Source organism: Oncorhynchus tshawytscha, linkage group LG12 (genome assembly GCF_018296145.1).
Source record: "Oncorhynchus tshawytscha isolate Ot180627B linkage group LG12, Otsh_v2.0, whole genome shotgun sequence".
Classification (NCBI taxonomy): domain Eukaryota; kingdom Metazoa; phylum Chordata; class Actinopteri; order Salmoniformes; family Salmonidae; genus Oncorhynchus; species Oncorhynchus tshawytscha.
Window position 1 is genome coordinate 30,066,048 of NC_056440.1, and position 22,891 is coordinate 30,088,938.

The following is a 22,891-nucleotide window of genomic DNA, read 5'->3' on the forward strand; positions in this document are numbered from 1 at the left end:
TTGTGTTTTATAAAAAATAAATACCTTTTTACCCTTTTTTTCTCCCCAATTTCGTGGTATCCAGTTGGTAGTTAGTCTTGTCTCAACGCTGCAACTCCCGTATGAGAGCCGTACATCCTCCGGAACACAACCCAGCTATGGTGCTAGCAAAGACTTATAGATGACCTGGAGCCAGTGGGTTTTGCGATGAATATGTAGCGCGGGCCAGCCAACGAGAGCATACAGGTCGCAGTGGTGGGTAGTATATGGGGCTTTGGTGACAAAACAGATGGCACTGTGATAGACTACATCCAGTTTGCTGAGTAGAGTATTGGAGGCTATTTTGTAAATGACATCGCCGAAGTCAAGGATCGGTAGGATAGTCAGTTTTATGAGGGTATGTTTGGCAGCGTGAGTGAAGGAGGCTTTGTAGCGAAATAGTAAGCCGATTCTAGGTTTAATTTTGGATTGGAGATGCTTAATGTGAGTCTGGAAGGAGACTTTACAGTCTAACCAGACACCTAGGTATTTGTAGAGTAGTGATGCTAGTCGGGCGGGCGGGTGCGGGCAGCAATCGGTTGAAGAGCATGCATTTAGTTTTACTAGCATTTAAAAGCAGTTGGAGGCCACGGAAGGAGTGTCGTATAGCATTGAAGCTTGTTTGGAGGTTTTTTAACACAGTGTACAAAGAAGGGCCATAAGTATACAGAATGGTGTCGTCTGAGTAGAGGTGGATCAGAGAATCACCAGCAGCAAGAGCGACATCATTGATGTATACAGAGAAAAGAGCCGGCCTGAGAATTGAACCCTGTGGCACCCCCAGAGAGACGAGATTAGTATTGTGGAGTGAGTATAATATTGTTGATCCATCGTCAGTTTTCTCATATCACAACCAAAATCACAAAAATCCCTGAGTAGTTTCCTTTCTCTCCTCCAACTGAGTTAGGAAGGACACCTGTATCTTTTTAGTGACTAGGTATATTAATACATCATCAAAAGCCTAATTAATAACTTCGCCATACTCAAAGGGATATTTGACAGTGTCTGCTTTTTATTTTTTTTTTATTTAGGCTTGCCATAACAAAGGGGCTGAATACTTATTTGGCTAAAGGCATTTGAACCTTACATTTATTATTCATTTCAAAAGAATTCTTTAAAAAAAATCCATTTTGACATTATGGGGTATTGTGTGTGCATCAGTGACACAAAATCTAAATGTAACCTATTTTTAATACAGGCTCTGACAACAAAATGTAGAAAAAGTAAAGGGGTGTGAATACTTTCTGAATGCACTGTACATACTATCCCAGCTCATCCCTCGAACAGTCTACTTTTTAAAAAAATGCCACGCTGAGGTCTCTTTTCCTAACCTCCTTCCATAACTATGGTTATAACTCAGCTTAAATCAATAAGATCATGTAAAAGACCAGTGGGACCAGATTCAGGCTGGGAGCCCATCAGGTCAGTATGAAAAACGGAAATGCCCTCCCTCCCCATCAGACCTCTAACTTGGATTCCCGCAGACTCTAAAGCATAACATCTACATGCTGCTGAATACTGATTATCACTGGGCTTTGCCTGCCTGCTACTCCAATCTGCTGGGTGTGCTCTCTGGCGGGTTGTACATTGACATATTATGGGGTGGGCCCATGTAATGGACAAACTTATTATGGTTCAACTGTAAGGTTAGTCCCTACTCTACAGGACATTAAGTCCGGACACCATGATAGCTGGCAGTTATGTAGTCTGTTTTCATTTCTGATATGTATTGCCTGTGGTACGCAGCTACGTTGTTACCATGAAGTGCTTTATTCCACAAACTATGGGCTAGTCCTTTAAAGTAGCTCCTCAAAGGTTCAAATATTTGTTTGTCTTTTTAGAGAATTGAGGAGTGTGCTAATTGAGATTTATCTTGTTCAGGGGAACTGGCTGAATGTTATTTTGTTTTTAATGATGCATTCACCTAATTTTAACATTCTGTTATAAAGAGCACATGATCAACGTAATAAAAAACACAAACATCTCAAGAGGTTCAATAAAACAATTACTATAGAAAGTGCCTATTAAGTGCCAAATAAAGTAACAGGGTTGACAATGTAATCTTACAGTGGCAAGAAAAAGTATGTGAACCCTTTTGAATTACCTGGATTTCTGCATAAATTGGTCATCAATTTTGATCTGATCTTCATCTAAGTCACAAAAATAGACAAACATAGTGTGCTTAAACTAATAGCACACAAATTAATGTATTTTTCTTGCCTGTATTGAATACATAATTTAAACATTCACAGTGTAGGTTGGGAAAAGTATGTGAACTCCTAGGCTAATGGAGTCAGCTAACCTGGAGTCCAATCAATGAGACGAGATCGGAAATGTTGGTTAGAGCTGCCTTTGCCCTATAAAAAACACTCACAAAATTTGAGTTTGCTATTCTTCGCAAGAAGCATTACCTGATGTGAACCATGCCTCGAACAAAAGAGATCTCAGAAGACCTAAGATTACAAGTTATTAACATGCATAAAGCTGGAAAGGGTTTCAAAAGTATCTCTAAAAGCCTTGATGTTCATCAGTCCACGGTAAGACAAATTGTCTATAAATGGAGAAAATTCAGCGCTGTTGCTACTCTCCTTAGGAGTGGCCATCCTGCAGAAATAACTGCAAGTGCACAGTGCAGAATGATTAATGAGGTTAAGAAGAATCTTAGAGTGTCAGCTAAAGACTTACAGAAATCTTTGGAACATGCTAACATCTCTGTTGACGAGTCTACGATACGTAAAACACTAAACAAGAATGGTGTTCATGGGAGGACACCATGGAAGAAGCCACGGCTGTCCAAAAAAAAACATTTCTGCGCGTTTTATGTTTCCAAAAGTGCACCTGGATGTTCCACAGCGCTACTGGCTAAATATTCTGTGGACAGATTAAACTACGGTTGAGTTGTTTGGATGGAACATACAACACTATGTGTGGAGGGTTCACATACCCTACACTGTGAATGGTTACACGGTGTGTTCAATAAAGACATGAAAACATATCATTGTTTGTGTGTTATTTGTTTAAGCAGACTGTGTTTGTCTATTGTTGTGACCTAGATGAAGATCAGATCAAATTTTATTTATTTACCAATTTATGCAGAAATCCAGGTATTTCCAGAAGGTTCACATACTTTTTATTGCCACTGTAAATCAGCCGCAAATCCCCTTGTGACGGGGAATATAAGCTTGTTGTGTTCAACAGAGTGGAAATTGAATGCAAACTTCACCCAAAAAATGTTTTTTTTTTTTTTTTTTAAATGTAGACTGTCTATATGTGGGTAACAGGGTTGATGTGTTGTTCTCGACCCGCTCAGTTCTCCACCACAAAACACCAGAAAATGGACAAAAAGAGTAGAACCAGCTCACCTGCTTTTACACTGATTTGACAATTAGATGTACATTTTTCTTTTGGAAAAAATATATTTAAAAAGGAGTAGTTTAACCATATTAAATGAAGAGTTCAGTTCATGTAACAGGGTTGGCCTTAAAATAAATGAATTAAATAAATGAATTAAATTCATAAATGAATTACTAATCACATTAAATAAATTATCTTCAGAAATGACTGTCAAAGCAACAAAATAACTAGGGCTTTACAATGATGGTGAAAACTTGGAGAAGTGGGTTGATGTTCCTAGAAGTCACAGAGGGTACACGGAGAGATGTTTAGAGAGTCTTTACTCATCTGATTTATTGAATTATCTGGGTGGTCTATATTAAAGGGCACTTCATTGAATATAACTGGCTTTTAAAATTAAATATTTGTGCATCATCTGTTCTTAAAATATCAAATGGACGCAAAAGGCACTCATTTCGTGGAACGACCCATCTATTGTTTTACTGTTTCAGTTACTGTGATCAGTTTAACTTCTGCCAAATCACTATAACTTGTTTACCATACAATTATTTTAAATGAATGTGTCTGGAATGGATGTCTGATACCACAGCCACACACAAAATCACATGCATGCACACCCAGGCACATGCACACCCAGGCACATGCTCACACAAACACACGCAAAGTTCACAACATTTTAAGCTTGAAACCACTATATTATTTTGGTTGAATTTATTTTATTGATTTTATCTATTTTCCGTGTTCTATGTTGATTTGTGCTGCAGCAGATCTTTGTTCATTGTCCATCTTCTGTATTTTGTTGGTTTGCATAATTTTGTTTTATTACAGACTAATTCAAAGACTTTTAATATATAATCATGGTTTTCATATTATTTTATAGTTGTATGTGTTATTCAGAATGCACAATGCATATTAATGACTTATTTATTTTACTGTTATACTCCCTATATTTTGAGGTAGAAAATGCATCATTTGTAATCAATCTTCCTCTGTAGTATGTGTTGACTGATTTACACTCAATCTGCTGTGAAGTAATTATAGACTGATAATACCAGGATTCATTAGTTCAAATGTATAGATCCTTTTAATCTGTACCCTCTCAAATTTCCTTACGTTTGTTTACAATTAATGATTGATGTGTCTGCGTGGAAAGTGCAAGGCCCACCTGTCAATAACATATTTGTAGTAGTTGATTCATGGTATGGTCAACATATTCTAATAATGCCCTCCGGGGAATGCTCTTGGTTTGGAGTTCAACATGAGGCCAGTAGTATTGTTAGATGGAGTGGACTAATGTTTGTCATTTCTGGTCGAACACAAACAAACACTACATTCTTGTAATGCTTCCAGTTTTGTAAATAAATGTTGACCACTGCAATTACATTACTGTATAACTCTCCCTTCATGAGATTCAACCTTTGCAAAATCAATATCAATTTTAGAGCTACTAGCTTGTTTCTTTTCAGTTGGCATTCTACTTGCAATTTATCTTCGAGTTGTGCAATGGTTTTCCTTTTGGCAGGTAACTCTGATCACTATTGGGCTTTCTCATTCAGTCACACCAGTGCTCTGCATAACACAACCATTGCCATGTGATTTCAAATAAAGCTCTTTATCTATGGTTTCACTCCAATGCTTATCGACAACACTGGATGCAGCTGATTTGTAACATACCACCGACGACGTACCACTCCTTTAATGTAGGCCTAATGCATGAAACGAGAATCTCCAATGCTCGTGGTGGAGTGTCCTTAAACAGTTCCCATCAACTGGGTTACAATGGGTTATACTTGCTGTCAGGGTGGAACACACATAGATAGATCACTGCAAGGTGTTTTGGAGAGGTCATGCTGAAATAGGTCAACTTTTATTTGATTTATTCTCATGCTAAATGTCCATCTGGACCTTACACACTCAACTTGAACTTATTATGGCCATGTTATTTTTTCCCATTCTATGGTTTGAGAATCCAGCCCAGCCTGAGACTTGCCTCTTTGGTTGGAGAGAGAAAGTGAGGCTGTGTATTGATAGGACTTTGTGTGAAGTAGATGGGATATTAAACGTGCCCTCTCAAGGTGGAATGGGCTGGCTGTTTCGGACGGTCAGAACTGGCCAAGTTGTTTCGATCAATACCCTTTAAAACTCCAGAAAGGAAAAGCCAACTGAAATTGTGAGTTGCTCTGAATCCGATCCTCACAATTATTGCATTTTGGAGGACAAATGTTGATCCAATACCGTTGCCTTGGATTTATCAAGTGCTAGGCAAAATAATCAGCAGAAAAAGTACAGTCTGCAGTCAGCAAATGTAAAATGTGCATCAAAAACAATGGAAATGACCTGTCCTGGCCTAGATGCTGAAAGATTTAAGTAAAGCAGATTCCATGAATATGCAAGTCTCATTTATGAAGAGCTTTTGCACTTTCACTGACTGGGCTCTTAAATCTTTTTTTTTTTTTCACTTTCATACGAAGCTGCACAAGAACTGAAGTGTTCTGAGAGTTTCCTAGATTCAGTGATACAGCACAGGCTTTGTTTCCCAACCATGTCAAGACTGATATCAATGTTGCTCTTCAGCTTTTCTCAGAGATGGGTTTCCCTGCCTTTTCTCTCCTGTGTATAGAACCTTTAGTAGTAGAAAGGTATCTGGTATAGTATATTCATATGGTTATATTCTCAAAGTTCGTAGTCTATGCTGTTGCTGTTAACATATCTCTATCCTGAACTGTAGAGCGACCTAACTCTTGACGTTAGCGTCTTGTTAGCCTCAGAAATCCCAGACCTGGAGCATTGTTCACATTGTGGGAGGCAACCCGTCTGCCTAGGGAGACTAGCATCTTGTTGATGTTTTACTATCAACAATTGCATAATTGTTTCAACAGTACAACTAGCACAATGCATATTTTCCCTGGTGCTGGGCACACCCTCACACACTTCCGTAGCATCTGTCCTAATGACAAACAGCACTGAGCTGCAGGGGCCAGGGGTGAGAGATATTCAATTAGTGAATGAAATAGAATAGTAGCATTGATTTTTGTGATGGCGTGGATGGGTCTGATGGCTTTGTCTTCTACACAGAACAGTTCAGCCAGTCCAATTCCAGCACCCTGGTAACTACATAGATCACCTTGGGATTGGCCTTTGACCCCTCACTTCTACTCAATGATTGTGCCTTTCTACCCACCATCTGTCTAAACTGTCGCTTTTAATGTATTAACAACTCTATTGCTGATATAGACTTCAATGTCTGTTTAGATGTCAGATACAGTATAAGTTGTTTGTTTGGGTATTGTTGTCTTTTATATGAAAACAATTACTGAAAAACCAAGGCATGACACAATCATTGTACCATTGTATTCAATAAATAATTCACAATAATTTATTGTACAATTAAAAATGTCATCATTCATTTACATTATCCTTATGCAACTTAATTTGGATGCACAGAAACCCTCATGTCATGAAAGCTTGCATGTCTGCATGACATTAGCTAACACATTAGTCAAAATAAAAGGTCAAGACTTATCTTGATATGTGTACCCTCAACGCCAGTGTTAAAATAAAAACAGCATCGCCAGGCTCTCAATTAAATGAATCAGAGTTAATAATAGAAATATTGTGTTCATAGTACAGCAGTTGACTGAAACAAGTTCAAATGGACATTCAATATTAAGAGTACAACAAGCAAATTAATTTGATGAACTGAAATAAAAAGTCCTTGACCTGAAGAGTTTACTCTACTCAAATAAAACAGGTACTGTCAACTGCATTATCCATGGTTTACATATCTATTTAGCTTTGGTCTGCTATAATGTGTATGTACACATGAGAAACTATTTCCTTTTACGTTTGATGCAACCATCATGGTGCAGCTGAGGATAATAGATCATGATGGGTTTCCTACATAACAGTTAACCATTTGCCTCATTGAAAGTCATTGATGAATTCTATTTTCAATTTAAACTGTTTCACCCATCATTTAATGGTAACATCTTCCCTCTGTTTCCATTATGGTTACAAATATGGTACGTCAAGGCATCACTTCACGTGAACCGTTACCCTTTTTTCTCCTTAAACTTACTGTATTATAAATGTGCCTTATTTTGAACATGCTTGAATATTTAGTTGTGTGTCTGTACTACAAAATGTGTTTAATGCTACCCCTTGCTACAACATGCACATCTGATGTGTGTGTCTGTGTGCGTGTGTGCGTGGCAGCTTTTGTGTTTATGTGTCAGACGTGATGTGGTCCAAGGCGGAGTACAGAGAAAGCCCGGCGGTGTTTGCGCAGCAGCAGTCGTATCTTCTCGTCGTCCGAGTCGGGATCCAGAGGCTTGTTGTACTCCTCATCCTCCACCTCATTCTCCGAGGCCTCCCCTCCCTGCTCACCCCGCATCGCCTGGGTGGAGCTGGGCTCTGAGGCACTCTTCTTCCTCCACTTGGTGCGGCGGTTCTGGAACCACACCTGATTCAAATAATTTCTTTACTTAGTGGGATTTCTTATTTTAACCAGCATACATTCAGTTATACAATACTGTAATCCTTTTTACTAAATTAATTCAGATGACGTGTATAGTCAGTGGATGCATTTAGATCTGTCTATATGGGGACTTTTGCTTTACCTTGACTTGTGACTCTGTCATGCCCAGGGAGTAGGCCAGTCTAGCTCTCTCTGGCCCGGCCAAGTACTTGGTCCGCTCAAAGGTTTTCTCCAGGGCAAATATCTGATGTCCACTGAATGTAGGTCTGGTGTGCTTCTTCCTGCCTGAAATATCCTCTAGATGCCCAATGTCTGGAAATGAAGTGTGCATTACACTTATTTTCAATTTACGTCACTTGGAGACTGCATACAAATAGTGAGGTAAATAATGGTCAATTACATAGATATTTTTACATATCTGTAAAATATTAGTAGTAGTTAGTCAAATACTCATATTGGAGGAATAAAAATGAATATACAACCAATTGTACAGTATTTTTGGTGTGTTTGTATTGCAGAGATGATCCGATATAATATTAGATACATTTCTCAATACAAACTTTTTTCACATCTTAAAATGTTTTATGACCAATGCAGCATTATCCTTGTATAGCATGTAATCAGATTCCAGATATTTGTATGTTAAGTGAATGAGTCAGCCAAATTCTACGTACACTATCTTTACTGAAAGACTGAATGGTTAGTGATAACCAGTATTTAAACAATGACACATAAAATTACATTATAGATTACAATAGACTGCCATACACTTTATACAAAAATATATTTACACCTTTAACTAACAGAACCTTGATTTAAAAACTTGAGAAATTAAGTTATTCAAATGTTTTAAGATATTTGTTTTTTAAACAGAGGAGTTACAAAGTAATTTACACCAAATATATTCATTTGTTTAAGCTTTGAGAAAAAACATAAGAATCTAGCTAATAATACAGTTGTCTGAGTATTATGGATGGGTGATATAAGCCATGCCTCAGTCAGTTGGTGTGTGAGTCGTGTGATGTTTAGGTGACTATAGTGCGGAGTTACTCACTGTTATTGCACTGCTGCCTCCCTCCTCTCCACTCGTACCCACTCTCTACCCAGCAGCTGCCACTGCGACCCTTCACGGGGCACTCAGCGCCAGGCTTGGTGAAGCCGCCCAGTGAGGGGTTGTAGTCTGCACGGTTGTAGTAGACCCCCGGGGTGGCCACGGTGCCAAAGCCCCCCATGGTAGGGTATCCAGAGAGCAGGGTGGTAGTGCCTGTAGCACCCATCATGGAACGGCTGAGGATGTCACTGATGCCGTGGGGTGTGCCTGCTGCCTGCAGCTGGCTGTTCAGGCCTGGGTTTAGCTTGTAGTAGGAGTTGGGCACTGAGTACTGACACACAGGTGCCTTTAAGTCCGAGGAGAACTGGTTCAGGCTGTTGTTGAACAGAAAAGACCCCGGTATGTTGGAATCCATGAGAAGTACCTCCACTTTTAGATTTCACCAACTCACCTAACAAGGTCCAGTCATGAAAAGACCCAGTGCGGCCCACAAAGGTTCACGTTTACCTCTCACCAAGACTGGATGAATACGGGTTCGTTGATTGTGTTCTTATTTCTTAATCCAGTCTGTTGATGTTCAAATGATGCTGATGCCAATGTCCCCTATCTGAGGACTAGATTACACCAGGTCACTGGTATCTGCAGAGGTGTCTCTCTAGCTGGCTATGACAGCAGAGGGCTGGTGCCAGCATAAAACCTCTTCACTGTCTTCCTTCACCTGCTTTGTACCATAGTACTGAAGGTGACAGTTCCAAAATCAACATCAGGTGTTGTGCAACCTGAGAAACAGTGTTCACAGTTGCTCCTTAAGACAAATATCTCCTCCCTGCTCTCTCCTCGGGGGTCATAAATAAGCAGTATCTTGAAGTGGAGTGGCACCTTGATAAAGAAAGGACATATTAGAATGCTGCCTTGGATTGGTCGGTCCCGCAGCTCTCGTATTTCTATTGGCTCCCGGGACAAAGCCAAGCCTTCTATTGGAAGGCAGCAGATTAATAGCGTTTTGAACAGGTGGAGTGGGAACAAGTTGCTTTTTGATGACCTGCCATGGCTGGCTCTCTGTGGTGCTGAGGCAGAAGCAGCTTCAACACACAGGTTTAGAATTCTTCTGTTTTAGTCCATAGTATGGCGTATGAACGCTAATTTGGGAAAGACTGATATTGGGATAGATCAGCTTTATGTAAAACAATAGCTCTGTATCATCTTTACCTTTTTTGTAAGATATTGTGAACAGTGGTTATTATAAAATGTATTGATGCACAAAGGAATCATTGGATTTGTCTTTTGCAGTAAGTTTGATTATAATGTTGATACATTCAGTGACTACCCTCTGTCCATTTTATGCATCATATTTAATGGTGTTCTGTATCTCTTCATACTAATTTGATGAATAGATACAACTACATTTGTTTGTCCTTTGTCTATATTGGAATGTATTTAACGTTCTATGGAAATATAAATATAAACAGTGAATTTATTAATACATAGATTATTTAAATCCAACTGTGCATATAAATTAAAATCCTTACTACATGTAGTAGGGTATATTTATTACAGAAAGTAACAAACAAATGATTATCATCATTAACTGGTGTATTTGTAATATGCACACATATAGCTCTGATTTCTGTAGCTGTCTATATAGGCACATTCAAAACACTTTGCTCTTGCCAGGGAAGATGAAAAAGTCAGGGAGAAATGCCAAGGGCATTGCATATTCTTGTGTAATCCTGACGTTTAGAGTTGTCCTGGGGCAATTTAGTGGGAGGAAAGATGTGACATGTAGATCACTTTTTTTGTTACTCTTTCTCTTTACTATAAATCTGCCAAGTACTTTCCAAAAAATGTGATTGTAGAACGTACTGTAAATGGTCTGTGTCCTGTCACACATGATGCTGAACCTGCCAATTCCACAACCTCTAAAGATACAAGATGTAACTTTTTGGGCGACCCGACCAAATTCACATAGACCTGTTCAATGTAAGTCATTTCTATGCTTCCCGTTCTTATGTCACAGGAAGGCCATAAAGATCATCAAGGACAACAACCACCCGAGCCACTGCCTGTTCACCCCGCTATCATCCAGAAGGCGAGGTCAGTACAGGTGCATCAAAGCTGGGGCCGAGAGACTGAATAACAGCTTCTATCTCAAGGCCATCAGACTGTTAAACAGCCACCACTAACATTGAGTGGCTGCTGCCAACACACTGACTCAACTCCAGCCACTTTAATAATGGGAATTGATGGAAAATATATCACTAGCCACTTTAAACAATGCTACTTAATATAATGTTTACATACACATATGATATGAATAATGTAGGGTATGTAAACACTGTACTCTATATCATCTACTGTATCTTTATGTAATACATGTATCACTAGCCACTTTAAACTATGCCACTTTGTTTACATACCCTACATTACTCATCTCATATGTATATATTGTACTCGATACCATCTACTGCATCTTGCCTATGCCGTTCTGTACCATCACTCATTCATATATCTTTATGTACATATTCTTTATCCCTTTACACTTGTGTGTATAAGGTAGTAGTTTTGGAATTGTTAGTTAGATTACTCGTTGGTTATTACTGCATTGTCGGAACTAGAAGCACAACATTTCGCTACACTTGCATTAACATCTGCTAACCATGTGTATGTGATAAATAGATTTGATTTAAATGTGGTTTTTTTGCATCTTATACTTTCAGTTTTGTACACCAGCTTCAGACACAATCTTTTGGGTGATGGAAAATATATCTCACAGTGGTTTAGATGGTATAATGATTCTCTACACTGTGACTGCTTGTTTTGTCACAAACTGAAACTAGGCAAACTATTAGAATTTTAGCAACTATGAATTGGAGAAGCGATTTCTGCATGTTGCATCTCTCTAACAGAGGGCAGCCAAATGCATTTTTTTTTTAACCAAGTTAGTGTATTCACTGCTTCTCATATGGTATATTTCAATGAACACAGTATGAGCAGTGGGTTTGACCAGCAGTTTGGTTTAAGCTTTAAGTCGTCTGTTTATTACCATGAAAGGTTGACTTGACTGGATCAACTTGCTTTGTTTTGAATGGCATCAGAAAAAACTACCTGAAAATATGCTTTTGGAGTTACCATTACACATTTTCAGGATAATCTCAAAAGCACAGTTTGAAATGGGTTACAGTTGAGTGGTAAGTGATGCCATCATGCCAAGTCCCCTGTGAGAGACCCAGCCCTGGCCCAATAGATGACCTGCTCACTGAATCTACAATGGATTTTCATGCAGGTCTATAGGGAAGGCTAATGTAATTTTATGTAGTTAAAAATGACACAAAATGCACATCAGGTCATCCCTCCCAAAAGGTTTCATTTGGACTGAAAGATAGAAAAGTCCAGAAAAATAGCATGTGGAGATGTTTAAATTGTAATGTGTTATCTTTTAAATCCCGTTCATGTTCTTAATATCTCATGTGAGCTGAACTACAATTCAGTTTTCAGTAGTGCACCAGTGTAAAAGGCCCTTAGTTGACTCTAACATGTTGTATTCTATAACCATTTGAAGAGAAACAAGTTATTAATGGGTGATTCTGCAACTACGGGCACTTCTATGTCTTCAGGGTACATTTTGGGGATTTTATTTAAAAAAATATATGTTTCTATTCTTTATGTGTTAAATTCACACTACAATCCCCCAGATTTTTTAACACCTCTCTATCAAGAATTTGAGATACTTTTCAGATGCATTTTATACCTCAATTTTACTGTTTTGCCCTTGTCCCCTTTTTTTGAGGTCCTACTGTTTTTCTATGAGCAAACATTAATAATTACACATTATATCATGTTATCTACTATGGAGAGAGTCAATTAAATACAATTATATCAATAATTGTGAGTATGCCCTTTATATTGTTATTTCCACAAAATATACCCGTGCTTTGGTAGTGGTGTCATTTCCACCACTGAGGGCAAATTCCTCATTAATAAAGTTTTGGAGAATGTTAATTTAGTTACCACGGAAACTTATTGCGACACTGAAGCACATGGCTGCAGTTGTTCCAGATGTGATGTTCAGAAGTTGAAGAAAAATCTAGGTAAATATTGCTTGTGTAGAGAATATTTTTATTGTCGGTCATTTCTAAAAACAGGCTATAGTTTCTTTAATTTGTGGTATAATTATTATTATTATTATTTTTACTTTTTATGTATTTAGTGTAAACTATATGCTAGCTGTAATACTGCCAAAGCATGCTAAGCAGTCTGTCATTTTTATCCAAAAACTGTAGAAGCGTCATTTCCATGACAGTCATTTCCAACACAAACTTAACTGGTGGAAATGACAGAACGTGGTGGAAATGGCAAAATCCATTGTTATTACTTTTTAAATATTTTTTTATTTAATCATGTTTTAAATTAATTTAATCTAGAAAATTCTCCAAGGTGTGCACAAGTTGAAAACTTAAGTAGTATTTTTCTTTGCTTTTAAAAGATGCCACATAAAACAGCACAGAGGTCACAGACATAGAAACAACATGTAAAAAAAGATCCGATACCAGGAACATCTGCAAATAGACAGGAAGAGATACTGGGAAGAAAAAAGATAAGGAAGAAGTGAAATCTATCTCTGAGCTTACAAAGCGAGAACAAATAAGCAAGAGAAGGCAATGGAAATGCAACCAACGGAATAGAATACAGACTTTAAAGAGAATAGTTGCAATGGAGACTGACCTCAGTCACCAGATGACTTGCAGCCAGAACATGAGGCCAACATACCTGCCCCTAACTTACCTGCCACTGATGCATGCCCTGATACCACTTCCTCATCATCTGCAACAGGAATGAGAAGTCAAATACTTGATGGAAGGAAAAAGGTTGGAAGAGATCGTTGCATGACAAATGTCAAACTTGATAAAACTTTACGGAAAGCTGAAAAATACCCCAAAAAAGGTATGATCAACTGATGAAGAAAATGGAGAGACAAGATTCCCCAAAGACAAAGACAAAACAGCAAATGAAGGGAACTCCTGAGAACTTAAGAAGGAATTTCTTGTTTCAAAACGCCATCATTGCAGAGTTAAAGCAAAAGTAGCAAAAACTGTGCACAGGGCACAGGGCCAAGAACAAACAATTGGCTTCAAAAATGCTCAGAGGCAACATCCTGAGAAAGTATGGCCTGGTCAGAGGGCAAATGAAAACAGGCCAACAACTTTTCAATACTCCAGGAAAAAGCAGTGTAACATAATTAGCACAGCCACAGAAAATAAAATCACTAGATTCTGTGAACGTGATGACAACAGTAGAGTAACAACAGGGGAAAAGGACCCACTAACGAGGAACAACAAAAAGCAGAAGCGCTTATTGAATGGCACAATTGAAGACCTTTATCAGAATTTTAAGAGTGACAAATCTGAGATTAAAATGTACTACTATGAATTCTGCAAAATAAGTCATTTTTGGGTTGTCAAGCCAACAATCCAGGATAGGGACACATGCCTCTGAAAAACCCACGACAACCTCCAGTTCATGGCGGACAAACTACAGCATCACAAACGGATCAGCTGCAGAAACATTGAGAACCTTATTGTGTATTTGTGCTGTGAGAACCTGAAGAAAGAGTGCATGTACACAGAGTGCTCCTTTTGCCAAGCAAAAGAGCTTAAAACATCTGACTGTGATGCTGATGAGCAGACATGGTGGTTTGAGTGGAAAAATAAAGCTGAAGAGAGAGAAGGAAAAACAAAGAGGGAAACATGGAGAAGTTCACTGTCCATTTGACAGTAAAAGAAAAGGCGTGTGGCACACTGCATATTCTACTGGAGGACTTCTCCAAAGGATTGAAAGATAAGTTGGGGAAACACGTGTACAACATGCGACATCAATACTCCAAACTAAGGGAATTAAAAGAGAATCTGCGAAAAGAGGAGATCCTCATGCATATTGACTTTGCAGAGAACTACCTGTGTAAATACACCAGTGAAATCCAGGCAGTTCACTTTGGTGATTCTCACAAGCTCCACACCTGTGTTGGACATACCACAAATGATACAGTTTCACTTTGCTCACTGAGCCTTTTTATGTGGATGACCCCTCTGCAATCTGGGCCCATCTCTCAAAAACACTGGCCTACTTCATTGAGCTCTGCCCATTGGCTACTTTTGGAACCTTACTTTGGCTTAAATGAATTAAATGTCTAACAATGGTTGTTGTTCAAAATGTTTGCAATAAAATATTGTTTTCATACATTGTTTTTACATAAATGTCCTTGAAAGTCTGAGGTGAAATAAATACTGGCAAGCTACTTAATTCAAATCTCAGGTCTTATAGCTGGCTAGGCTAACAACCTTCCTAGACTCGGTTATCTAGGGAAGTGACCAGTTCCGAGTTTGAATTGATTATATATCCCCATTAGCTGCAAGGTTGCAGCTACTCTTCCTGGGGGTCCAGCAAAATCAAGGCAGATTATACGATTTTAAAAACATTACATTAAATTAACAGATTTCATAACACACTGTGTGCCCTAAGGCCCTTACTCCACCACTACCACATATCTACAGTACTAAATCCATGTGTAAGTGTGTGTATAGTGCGTATGTTGCTGTGTGTGTGTTTATGCATGTGTCTGTGTCTATGTTTGTGTTGCTTCACAGTCCGCGCTGTTCTATAAGGTGTTTTTTTATCTGTTTTTTTATATCTAATATTATTTTATTGCATCAGTTACTCTTCACAGTCCCCAAGTCAGTCAGTTGATGTGGAATAGAGTTCCATATAGTCATGGCTCTATGCAGTACTGTGCGACTCCCATAGTCTGTTCTGGACTATGGGAAGACGACTGTGAAGAGACGTCTTGTGGCATGTCTTGTGGGGTATGCATGGGTGTCGGAGCTGTGTGCCAGTAGTTTAGACAGGTGCATTCAACATGTCAATACCTTTCATTATTACAAGTAGCAATGAAGTCAATCTTTCCTCCACTTTGAGCAAGGAGAGATTGACATGCATATTATTAATATTAGCTCTCTGTGTACATCCAAGGGCCAGCTGTGCACCTGGCCACACGACTGAACAGTAGTTAAGGTGCAACAAAACTAGGGCCTGTAGGACCTGCCTTGTTAATAGCGTTGTTAAGAAGTGTCACGAAAATGTTCAATCCCAATGATGATAACAATCACTATAGCTTTGACCAATTCCCCCTAGGTTGTAAAGCTAGGGTTAATAAGAATTAGGCAAAGATTTCCCAGATTTCTGCAAAAGGTTGGTTCTTTATTCAGAGAACGTTCTAAAGTCAACCAAAATGTGAACAGTCTTCATAACACCCCCACACACACACACACACACACACAAACAGTAGGTGGGTTGTATCTTTTTCCACAGTTCACATTCGTGAACGTTTATCACTATTCTACCATCCTGGCAGTTCCTCGCTGTTTCCTCCCTAGATTAGAGGGACCTTGGAAGGAGCCTCTTTCCCGTTGTCCTTTGTTCTCTCAACTCTCACATTACTACATAGTAACACAATGGTCTAGTCACACATATTATGGAATTATGACTCTTAACACATTTCATACAATTATATGATTTCAGGGTGGAATCCTTTAGTCATCACTGTTATCAAGAAGGCCTCGATGAGAAGGCTTCGATGATCAAGGTTGCCTTGATGATGAGCACAGCAGTGGGGGATCTTGACAAGGTTAGCACAGGAATACAGTGCCCCCCCCCCACACACACACACACACACACGCTAGCTGGAGGGCTAAGTCAGCACAAGACAAGGAAGCCCAATATCATCAGATAAAAGGGATAGGTACAGCAGAGCTATCACACAGCTTTGCAAGGCGAATGTCACGCTCTCACCCACAGGTCACAGGCTGTTGCTGACAGACAGTACACACAACTCACACAGAGTTTAGCTTACCCTACCTATACCTGGGAAGATGCAATCCGAAAAACGGAAGAAGTCAACTTGCGTGATAAGGCTAAATTAACTTTGCGAGAAGAAACAAGAGACAATAAGAACTGTGGGGGCACGTCCTCCCACGCTGTCACTCTGTTGTTATTGTTACTCGACCTGCGCAAAGCACGAGGGGTATAATCCATACTTTCAATCATACTGACAGTCTGAAAGGTATGAAGTAGAATTTTCAGTTTACCTCTTGCTTAGGCTATCTGAAATGAGATGTAGGCCTATCAGTGGCTATAGGCTACCTGCATCTAGCTAAGCAAACAAACCATGGCAAAGTTGTATTACAATGATAAAGCCAGATTTTAGTCTTTAGCCTATGTCGATTGAAATGACAAGTCAATCTCACAAATGTGCCATTTATATCTGTTTGCAGTCTTAAGATCTTGCACATAACAATGGCGCAATTGCCAGAAAATAGCCTAACATTAGTTTGTTTTAAGTTCGTTCAATTGTTTCTTGCTCAGAGATGGAGATCCTCTGTCCAACTTTCATCACTCAAACTCTCCTGTCGGATTTATCTATAGTTATGCACGTGCAAAATAGATTTATTTACAATTATAAACAGTGTTTGAGCCCGGTATGCTGAGCCTGGTATTGGCTGAAAGCTGTGGTATACCAGGGGTATGACAAAAAATATCATTGTTACTGTTCTAATTACGTTGATAACCAATAGCAAGAAGGCACCCCGGGGATTTGTGGTATATGGACAGTATACCACGGCTAATGGCTGTATCCAGGCACTCCACTTTGCATCATGCTTAAAAACAACTCTTAGCCATGGTATACTGGCCATATACCATACTCCCTCGCCTCATGCCTTATTGCTTAATCATTATCAGGAATCACGTAAAATTGATAATGTTTTAATATTCCAACAGGGGCAGGCAATAGACAAGTCAATGCAGGCAGGGGTCAGTAAACCAAAGGTGGGGTAACGGTACCGGATGGCAGGCAGGGTCAGGGTAGGCAGAGGTCAACAATCCAGAGGTGGGGCAAAGGTATAGGTCGGCAGGCAGGCTCAGGGTCAGGGGCAGGCAGAGTGGTCAGGCAGGCGGGCTCAGAGTCAGTACAGGCAAGGGTCAAAACCAGGAGGGCGAGAAAAGAGAGATTAGAAAAATCAGGAGCTGGGAACAAAAACGCTGGTTTACCTGACAAAACAAGACGAATTGGCAGCGGACAAACAGAGAACACAGGTATAAATACACCGGGGATAATGGGGAACATGGGCGACACCTGGATGGAGGTGGAGATAATCACAAGGACAGGTGAAACAGAACAGGGTGTGACAGTACCCCCAACTCTAGGGGCACCACCTGGCATCCTATCTGGGTGCATACCTGGTTGACCGGGGTGTCGGAGTTGAAAATACGCGATGAGGCCTGGGTCCAGTATGTCCCTGGCGGGGACTCGGCACATTTCCTCTGGGCCATAACCCTCCCAGTCAAGTAGGTACTGGAACCCCCTGCCCTGAGGTTGAACTTTCAGGAGACGCCTCACAGAGTAAGCTAGTTGGCCGTCGATGAAACAGGGGAGAGGGGTGGGCCTGGAAACAGGAGACAAAGGGCTGTGAGACATAGGTTTGACTCTGAACACATGAAAGGTGGGATGTAAACAAAGGGTACGGGGCAACAGAAGACAAACAGCAGAGGGGCTAATCATCTTGGAGATGGAAAATGAACCTATAAACCGGGGGGAGAGTTAGCCGGATTCCACCTGGAGGGGCAGATCCCGGGTGGATAGTCATACATTTAACCCAAGACGATATCGGGAAGCCGGAGTCCGATGGCAATCCTCTTGTCGTCAATACCTGGAGGTAGTCTTTTAAGGAGGCCGACCGGGCTCTCCTCCAGGTACGATGACAGCGGCAGAGAAACATCTGGGCAGAAGGTACGCCGACCTCTTCTTCCTGCTCGGGGAAGAGCGGGGGCTGATACACCAGGGAACACTCAAACGGAGATAGGCACGGAGCAGGGAAGGGTGTTGCGGGCGTACTCGACCCACACCAGCTGCTGGCTCCAAAAGGTGGGGTTGGCAGAGACCAGGAAGCTGGTTGGCTTGCGCCGACTGGCCATTGGACTGGGGGTGGAACCCAGAGGACAGGCTGGCCAACGACCCAATGAGGGCACAGAATGCCTTCCAGAACCGGGACGAGAAATGAGGCCCCCGGTCAGACACCATGTCCACGGGCAGTCCATGGATCCGGAAGACATGCTGCACCATGAGCTAGGCCGTCTCTTTGGCCGAGGGTAGTTTGGGAGAGAGGAATGAAGTGAGCGGCCTTGGAAAACTGGCCGACCACAGTCTGGATGGCAGTGTTGCCCTCAGACGGGGGAGACCTGTGACGAATCCAGGAATATGTGGGACCAGGGACGATGAGGGACAGGCAGTGGTTGCAGAAGACCAGCCAGAGCTTGCCGAGGAGTCTTATTCTGAGCACAGACCTTGAAGGCGGAGGCAAACGTGGCGATATCCAGAACCATCATAGGCCACCAAAAGTATTGTCGCATGAAGGCCAGGGTCCGACGGGAGCCCGGGTGGCAGGCAAGCCTGGAGGAATGGGCCCACTCCAGGACCGCAGAGAGGACAGCGTCAGTGACAAACATCCGATTATCAGGGCCCCCTCCAGGGTTCGGCTGTGACCGCTGTGCCTCCCAGACCTGTTTCACAGTACCCCAGTTGAGTGCCGTCACCAGGCACGAGGTAGGAAGGATGGTCTTGGGCTCCGGGGTTGTACCCGTGGGACTATAGTGGCGGGACAGTGCATCCAGCTTGACATTCGGCACGAGAGGGAGAAGTTGAACAGTGTGAAAAGCAGGGCCCATCTTGGTTGCCTGGAGTTGAGACGCTTGGCAGTGCGGAGATGCTCCAGGTTCTTGTGGTCGGTCTACATGATGAATGGGTGTTCCTCCCCCTCCAGCCAGTGCTGCCATTTCTCCAATGCCATCTTCACCGTGAGAAGCTCACGATTCCCCTCATCGTAGATCCTTTCCGTGGCGTTGAGGCAGTGGGAGACGATGGTGCAGGTACAGTGCCTTGCGAAAGTATTCGGCCCCCTTGAACTTTGCGACCTTTTGCCACATTTCAGGCTTCAAACAAAGATATAAAACTGTATTTTTTTGTGAAGAATCAACAACAAGTGGGACACAATCATGAAGTGGAACGACATTTATTGGATATTTCAAACTTTTTTAACAAATCAAAAACTGAAAAATTGGGCGTGCAAAATTATTCAGCCCCTTTACTTTCAGTGCAGGAAACTCTCTCCAGAAGTTCAGTGAGGATCTCTGAATGATCCAATGTTGACCTAAATGACTAATGATGATAAATACAATCCAATTGTCGTTCTGCCGCTGAACTAGGCAGTTAACCAACTGTTCCTAGGCCGTCTGTCACGCCCTGGTCTAAGTATTTTGTGTTTTTCTTCATGTATTGGGTCAGGCCAGGGTGTGGCATGGGGTTTTTGTATTGTGGTGTGTTTTGTCTTGGGGTTTTGGTGTGTGTGTATTGGGATTGTAGCTAGTTGGGTTATCTAGCAAGGTCTATGGCTGTCTGGAGTGGTTCTCAATCAGAGGCAGGTGTTTATCGTTGTCTCTGATTGGGAACCATATTTAGGCAGCCATATTCTTTGAGTTTGTCATGGGTGATTGTCTTTAGTGTCTTTGTTCCTGTCGCTGTGTTAGTTGACACATGTATAGGCTGTTTCGGTTTTCGTTACGTTTATTGTTTTGTAGTGTTTTGTGTTAATTCGTGTTTACGTTGTTCATTAAACATGGATCGCAATCTACACGCTGCAGTTTGGTCCGACTCTCCTTCACACCTAGAAAACCGTAACAGAATCACCCACCACCAACGGACCAAGCAGCGTGTCAACAGGCAGGAGCAGCAGGAGAGGCAACAGGTGCAGCAGGAGAGGAGGCAACAGGAGCAGCCCAAAGAGGAGTACAGTATGGACTATACTTCTTGGGAGGAGATAGACAGGTGGGCGGTCGACCCAGGGAGAGTGCCGGAGCCCGCCTGGGATTCGATGGAGCAGTGCGCGGAAGGTTATCGGAGAATGAGGTTGGCGAAGCAAGCACGGCGGCGCGGACGGAAGCCCGAGAGTCAGCCCCAAAAATTTATTGGGGGGGGGCTCACAGGGAGTATGGCTATGCCAGGTAGGAGACCTGTGCAAACTTCCTGTGGTTACCGGGGGGCTAGAGAGACCGGTCAGGCACCGTGTTTTGCAGTGGTGCGCACGGTGTCCCCAGTGCGGGTGCATAGCCCGGTGCAGTATATTCTAGCTCCTCGTATCGGCCGGGCTAGAGTGGGCATCGAGCCAGGTAAGGTTGGGCAGGCTCGGTGCTCAAGAGCTCCAGTGCGCCTGCACGGTCCGGTCTATCCAGTACCACCTCCACACCCCAGCCCTCCGGTAGCAGCTCCCCGCACCAGGCTTCCTGTGCGTGTCCTCGGTTCAGTACCACCAGAACCAGCACCACGCATCAGGCCTACAGTGCGCCTCGCCTCTCCAGCGCTGCCGGAGCATTTCTCCTCTCCTGCGCTGCCGGAGTCTCCCGTCTGTTCAGCGCTGTCAGAGCCTTCCTCCTCTACAGCGCTGCTGGAGTCTCCTGCCTGTTCAGCGCAGCCAGAGCTGCCAGCCTGCATGGAGCAGCCATAGCTGCCAGCCTGCATGGAGCAGCCAGAGCTGCCAGCCTGCATGGAGCAGCCAGAGCTGCCAGCCTGCATGGAGCAGCCAGAGCTGCCAGCCTGCATGGAGTAGCCAGAGCTGCCAGGCTGCATGGAGCAGCCAGAGCTGTCAGTCTGCATGGAGCAGCCAGAGCTGTCAGTCTGCATGGAGCAGCCAGAGCTGTCAGTCTGCATGGAGCAGCCTGAGCTGCCAGCCTGCATGGAGCAGCCTGAGCTGCCAGTCTGCATGGAGCAGCCAGAGATGTCAGTCTGCATGAAGCAGCCCGAGCTGCCAGTCTGCAAGGAGCTGCCAGTCTGCACGGAGCTGTCAGTCTGCAAGGAGCTGCCAGTCTGCACGGAGCCGCCAGAGCTGCCAGTCTGTAAGAAGCCGCCAGAGCTGTCAGCCTACATGGAGCAGCCAGAGCCGCCAGTCAGCGTGGAGCAGCCAGAGCCGCCAGTCAGCATGGAGCAGCCAGATCTTTCAGTCTGCCAGGATCCGCCAGTCAGCCAGACTCTTCAAGATCTACCAGTCAACCAGACTCTTACAGATCTGCCAGTCAACCAGACTCTTCCAGATCTACCAGTCAACCAGACTCTTCCAGATCTACCAGTCAACCAGACTCTTCCAGTCAACCAGACTCTTCCAGATCTGCCAGTCAACCAGACTCTTCCAGATCTGCCAGTCAACCAGACTCTTCCAGAACTGCCAGTCAGGCCAGGATCTGCCAGTCAGGCTTCCAGGATCTGCCAGTCGGCCAGGATCCGCCAGTCGGCCTGGATCCGCCAGATCCGCCAGTCAGCCAGGATCTGCCAGTCAGCCAGGATCTGCTGAACCACCAGCCAGCCAGGATCTGGTAGATCTACCTACCTGCCTGAGCTTCCTCTCACTCCCGAGCTTCCTCTCACTCCCGAGCTTCCTCTCACTCCCGAGCTTCCTCTCACTCCCGAGCTTCCTCTCACCCCGAGCTTCCTCTCACTCCCGAGCTTCCTCTCACTCCCGAGCTTCCTCTCACCCCCGAGCTTCCTCTCACCCCGAGCTTCCTCTCACCCCGAGCTTCCTCTCACCCCCGAGCTTCCTCTCACTCCCGAGCTTCCTCTCACTCCCGAGCTTCCTCTCACTCCCGAGCTTCCCCTCAGTCCCGAGCTGTCCTTCAGTCCCGATCTGCTCCTCAGTCCAGTGGGTTTCTGGGTGAGGACTACTAGGCCATGGTCGGCGGCGAGGGTGGACTATCCAGGGACGCGAGGAGAGGGGACTAAGACATTAACTGAGTGGGTTCCACGTCCCGTGCCGGAGCCGCCACCATGGACAGACGCCCACCCGGACCCTCCCTATTGTTTTGAGGTGCGTTCGGGAGTCCGCACCTTAGGGGGTTCTGTC

At 42.8% G+C, this 22,891-nt stretch overlaps 1 protein-coding gene across 1 annotated transcript; it reads right to left on the minus strand.

Moving 5' to 3' along the window:
• Positions 1-6,718: 6,718 nt before the first annotated feature.
• On the minus strand, positions 6,719-9,767 carry nkx6.3 (NK6 homeobox 3). The gene is made up of 3 exons (XM_024438761.2): positions 8,904-9,767; positions 7,992-8,161; positions 6,719-7,834 (listed from the first exon to the last, which is right to left on the minus strand). The coding sequence occupies exons 1-3, from the start codon at positions 9,313-9,315 to the stop codon at positions 7,604-7,606; spliced, it is 813 nt and encodes a 270-aa protein (XP_024294529.1). The 5' UTR covers positions 9,316-9,767; the 3' UTR covers positions 6,719-7,603.
• Between the last annotated feature and the right edge of the window lie 13,124 nt (positions 9,768-22,891).

Excerpts from the sequence above, each read along its gene's own strand:
- nkx6.3 (XM_024438761.2), bottom strand. The coding sequence starts at position 9,315 with ATGGATTCCAACATACCGGGGTCTTTTCTGTTCAACAACAGCCTGAAC. Across the intron at positions 8,162-8,903 it reads GAGGCAGCAGTGCAATAACA|ACATTGGGCATCTAGAGGAT; the intron begins GTGAGTAACTCC and ends CTTCATTTCCAG. Across the intron at positions 7,835-7,991 it reads TGACAGAGTCACAAGTCAAG|GTGTGGTTCCAGAACCGCCG; the intron begins GTAAAGCAAAAG and ends TATTTGAATCAG.